We start from the raw sequence: 4,613 nt of genomic DNA on the forward strand, positions 1-4,613 counted from the left end.
AAAATTCAGCCAACTTTAAAAAAAAAAAGAAGCCCTCGCTCAGCGACATTAACCCTCAAAATAACAACAAGCGTCTCCTGCTGCGAAGAGGAACGTCTCCTTTTACGACTTCTCGAGGCCTCCGGGTCAATTCAGTGGCACAACTCTTGAGATATAAGGCTCTGGGCCAGAGCCGCGCCGGGAACCACCCGGCCGATGATGTGGGCCGGTTCTGGCACCGAGGTGGCCGATTTCGGCCAAACGGGGGACGGCTCAGATGGCTCGGGTTGCCCTTTTTTTTCTTTCTTAATGCTGTGTTGAGATGAAGGGTTCACTACGACTATTAAACAGTTACCTATTACTAACGAGTGGCAACGCCTGGAGCCCCCCTGGAGCCCCCCCCAGGGGTGCCAGAACCGGCCCAAATGCCTCTGGTTCGGGTGATATTGTAGTGCGTGTGGGTCTATCGTACAGTAGCATCAACACGATGGTCCAATAGACAGATCAGATAGAAGATATCATACAAACGGTCCAATACAGCTATAGTACAACATCTACACATCAACTATACATTGTGCGGCTTTTTTTTTCTTTTCACTTGTTATATCTTGAAGGGGTCTAATGGGGTTAGTTAGACTTGGTCACCATTACATCACTGCTGTAAGACGGGGGGGGTGGGGGGGGGGGGGGGGGGGGGGGGGGGGGGGGGGGGGGCAGAGCCATAGATAAACAGGGTTGGATCATTAGAGTCTTATATAGAGTCTTATATACCGACTACAGTGCATTCTGTCAACGTGAAACGTGAGTTGATGGCAGTAATAGAGCAATAAAGTAGGCTAGGTTTATATTTCATAATTTCGAGGTAGAGTTTTGGAGAATATTAAGCAGCTGGACGCAATTTGGATCACTTTTGGGTAAATTGCTGTCAATGCAGTCCCCGCTGCATTAGAACCAGGGCTGGGTACAAAAAAATCTCCAATTAATATTGATTAAAAAAACCCTTGTAACGGATGTGTGACCCACCACGAACATTTTGGGTGTCAATTCATAATTTAACCCTTGTGTTGTCTTCCATGAAAAACCATGAAAAAACAACAAGTTGGTCACTTTTTTTCAACATTATTATCGCTTTTTCCGGCATTTTTTGTCACTTTTTCAATGTTGTGGGTGATTTTTAGTGTTGACATTTTCAGCGGTTATTTCGACAGCCCATTTTTTGTGCCAAAAAAAACCCCCAAATTAACTGAAAATTGGTCAAATTTGACCTAAGGACAAACATTAACCTGGTGCATTATGAAACAATATTTGAGGGACCCTGCGAATCTGAATAAAATCGATTTTGGAAATCATTGGCGATACCCAGCCCTAATTAGAACCTCTTGGCGGGTTAATTTCTCACTGCATTGGCGTAGAGGAGCACCCCAGGGTGGGTCAGTCCACTGTGACATCAACACCCCCCCCACTGAAGAGTTAGGCGTCCTGCGCTCTGCCTGCGTGGCGTCTTCTTCGTCTTCGTCTCTGCACACCAGAAACATGTCTGACACGGCTGCTGGCCTTGTCCATGCACACGTATGTTTCCCATTGATAACATGACACATGGGGAGAGAGCACTCAAGCAGCAGTATACTACGTGTTAACCATAACTATATATACTGATTTGATAACAGCAAAGTCAACGTCAGCAGTATTGGAGGAAAACTAGGCTGCAGAATATTTGAAAATCAATAGTTATTCTTCATTACTTTTTAAAATTACATTCATATCTGCATTAATGTCAAAACCTAGAGACCTTTTTCGTATTCAATGTTGCCTGGAAACGCTTGCGTGTGAAAAATATGTCTCGGCACGCGTCGTCGCCGTGGCTCGAGTCGTGGCCGGAGACGTGGCTCGAGTCATGGCTCGAGTCGTGGCCGGAGTCGTGGCCCGAGACGTGGCTCGAGTCGTGGCTCGAGTTTGTGCCGGGAATCTGGCTTTAAAGTCTCGAAGTGGTGAGTCTTCGCGTGGTCGAGTGTGCACGGTAGTGGCTCGAGTCGGGGGCGGAGACGTGGCTCGATATGCAGTGGCCTCGAGTCGTGCACGAGTCGTGGCTAGAGCGGGAGGAGTCGTGGTTGAGGGTCGTGACGGAGACGTGGCTCGAGTCGTGGCGGAGAAGTGGTCCGAGTCGGGCGGAGGGGGGCGGGGGGGGGGGGGGGTGAAGTGGCCGGAGTCATGGCTCGAGTCGTGGCTCAAGTCGTCGGCGCGGCTCGAGTCGTGGCTAGAGACGTGCCGGAGACGTGGCTCGAGTCGTGGCGGAGACGTGGCTCGAGTATTCGCCGGGGTTCGGCTACCGAGTCGTAGCTCGAGGCGTGGTCAAGAGTCGTCGCTGGTCGGCTCGAGATTGGGCTGAGGCGTAGCCGGAGACTGGCTCGAGGCGTGGCGGAGACTGTCTAGCTGCTCGAGTCGTGGCGGAGACGGGCTCGAGTCGTGGCTCAAGTCGTCGCCGCGGCTCGAGTCGTGGCTCGAGTCGTGCCGGAGACGTGGCTCGAGTCGTCACCGCAGCTCGAGTCGTGGCTCGAGTTGTCGCTGCGGCTCGAGTCGTGGCTCGAGTTGCGGCTGAAGTCGTGGCTGGAGTCGTGCCGGAGACGTGGCTCGAGTCTAACTCGACTCGTGGCTCGAGTCGTCGCCGTGGCTCGAGTCGTGCCAGAGACATGGCTCAAGTCGTGGCTGGAGTTGTGGCTGGAGTCGTGCTGGAGACGTGCGTGTCACACGGGCGGTGTGCAAACTCTGACCTGTTAACATGGGAGTTAAAATAAAAACAGACACGCCACGCAGCTAACACGCTCACGCCACGCAGGCAGTGTGCAGGAGCCCTTAAAAAACTAGAACTGGTCCCAGTATTGCTTCACTTCACTTCATCGTGCCAAGGACTGAACCCTGAATATGTTTTTCTAAAACACCTTATCCCCCTCTTGGTTAGTCTTACCAGTATGTATTTTACATGCTGCATGTTATGTGTGATGCTTGTGGACACTTAAACCCCACAGCTTTCTAAAAAAGCAGCTCTGCAGTCCACTCACATACCTGGTTGGAGAGGAGGTCCGACCTAACCAAGCCCTCTGTCTATCCATGGCTCGGGTTTCAAAACAGGGTTTGGGTAAAGGGACGTAGGGGTTACAGGTTAAGGGGGTCAGGACACTGAGGACTTAAAGGGGTAACGGGTTTAGGCTGAAAGGACTACAGGGGTTACAATACTAAGGGGGTTTTGAGGAGTCTGGATGATGAGGTGTTGACATGAGAGATTCACCGAGATACTGGATTTGAGAGATTTACGGGTGAAGAGGACTAGGTTAGTATGAGTCTCATGTGTCGGTGATGTTAGGATAGGACTATGGCCTCCATGACTATAGCAGGGTCTTCTATGTCCGCTTTACTTTGAACCATCCTCAGCTCCAGCTGGGGCGGACTGGGCCTCCGACCAGGACCTGCTAACTCTGTGAGGAGGGGGGGGCAGGAGGAAATGCAGAGACAAACAACATCAATGTTGGATTTAAAGCTACAGTGCGTAATTTTTAAATGTTAAAAGACAGTTTGGACACTGTGTCAGATGCATAGCCAATAAAAGCTGCTGCTATTCTGAGTTTTTTAGTCTATTTGTGATTTTAAAACTGTTGATGTCAACATTTTGCACCATATTCATGACTCAAATGCTACGGAAATCAAATTTAAAGCTTTCCTGTTGCTCTTCTTGGTGAATATACTTTAGCCAAATCAAAGTTTTTGGCGTTGATAACGAGCCACACTTTCTTACCGTGAGCATACGAAATGGTCCTCTGGATAACATGATGCATCACTGAGAAGGTCTTCTCACAGGCCATCTGAGAGAGAGAGAGAGAGAGATAGAGATAGAGGGAGAGGGAGAGAGAGAGAGGGAGAGGGGGAGAGAGAGAGAGAGAGATGGAAAGAGAGAGAGAGAGAGATGGAAAGAGAGAGAGAGAGAGAGAGAGAGAGAGAGAGAGAGAGAGAGAGAGAGAGAGGGAGAGATGGAAAGAGAGAGAGAGGGAGAGACAGAGAGAGAGAGAGAGAGGGAGAGAGAGAGAGTTAACCATAGTCATCCTGTGTACTTGTATTATTAAATCAGATTTCTCATGCTTTTCTAATCAAATCCTAATAATAATCCTTTTAAATATGCGTGTTCTGTCGTGTTTTTGTCTACTAATCCTTTTAAACATGCGTGTTTTGGTCGTGCTTCGGTACCTTCAGGTCGTTGGGGTAGTGGTGGGTCCACGCTAGCAGCATAGCGGCAAACAGGTCTCCGGTTCCTACGAAGACCGCGTCCACCTTGTGGACCTCCATCCGAACCCTCTGCGTCGTCCTGCTGCCGTCGGGGCGAACTGCACGGCAACAGACACCATGATGGACGGGGTCACGTTGGTCGTGTCTCACAAATATATACAGACATTTAAACAGAAAGATTCACATATGTCACGTACCATGGCGCTGGCTGCCCAGCGACACCAGGAAGCGGTCTCCCAGTCTGGAGGGTAGATCGGAGGAGGTGATGACCACCGTGTCCGGGCCCATGGCGTGGAGCAGGTCCATCACCTGCAGACAGGAAGTGCAGGGGCGGATTTAGTCATTTTGAGGCCTAAGGCAAA

General features: G+C 50.2%; 1 protein-coding gene across 1 annotated transcript in view; it reads right to left on the minus strand.

Annotated features, from left to right (window-relative positions):
* Positions 1–570: 570 nt before the first annotated feature.
* The window catches only part of LOC116686854 (pyridoxal kinase), a gene marked incomplete at its 5' end in the record, with an annotated part of 60,378 nt that continues 56,335 nt past the window's right edge, over positions 571–4,613 (minus strand). Inside the window, 4 exon segments of the mRNA XM_032511898.1 lie at positions 571–3,449; positions 3,767–3,833; positions 4,213–4,349; positions 4,449–4,560. Of these exon segments, the coding sequence (XP_032367789.1) occupies positions 3,334–3,449; positions 3,767–3,833; positions 4,213–4,349; positions 4,449–4,560 (432 nt within the window). The 3' untranslated portion in view covers positions 571–3,333.

This window comes from Etheostoma spectabile, unplaced genomic scaffold, assembly GCF_008692095.1.
Source record: "Etheostoma spectabile isolate EspeVRDwgs_2016 unplaced genomic scaffold, UIUC_Espe_1.0 scaffold505, whole genome shotgun sequence".
In the NCBI taxonomy this organism is placed as follows: Eukaryota; Metazoa; Chordata; class Actinopteri; order Perciformes; family Percidae; genus Etheostoma; species Etheostoma spectabile.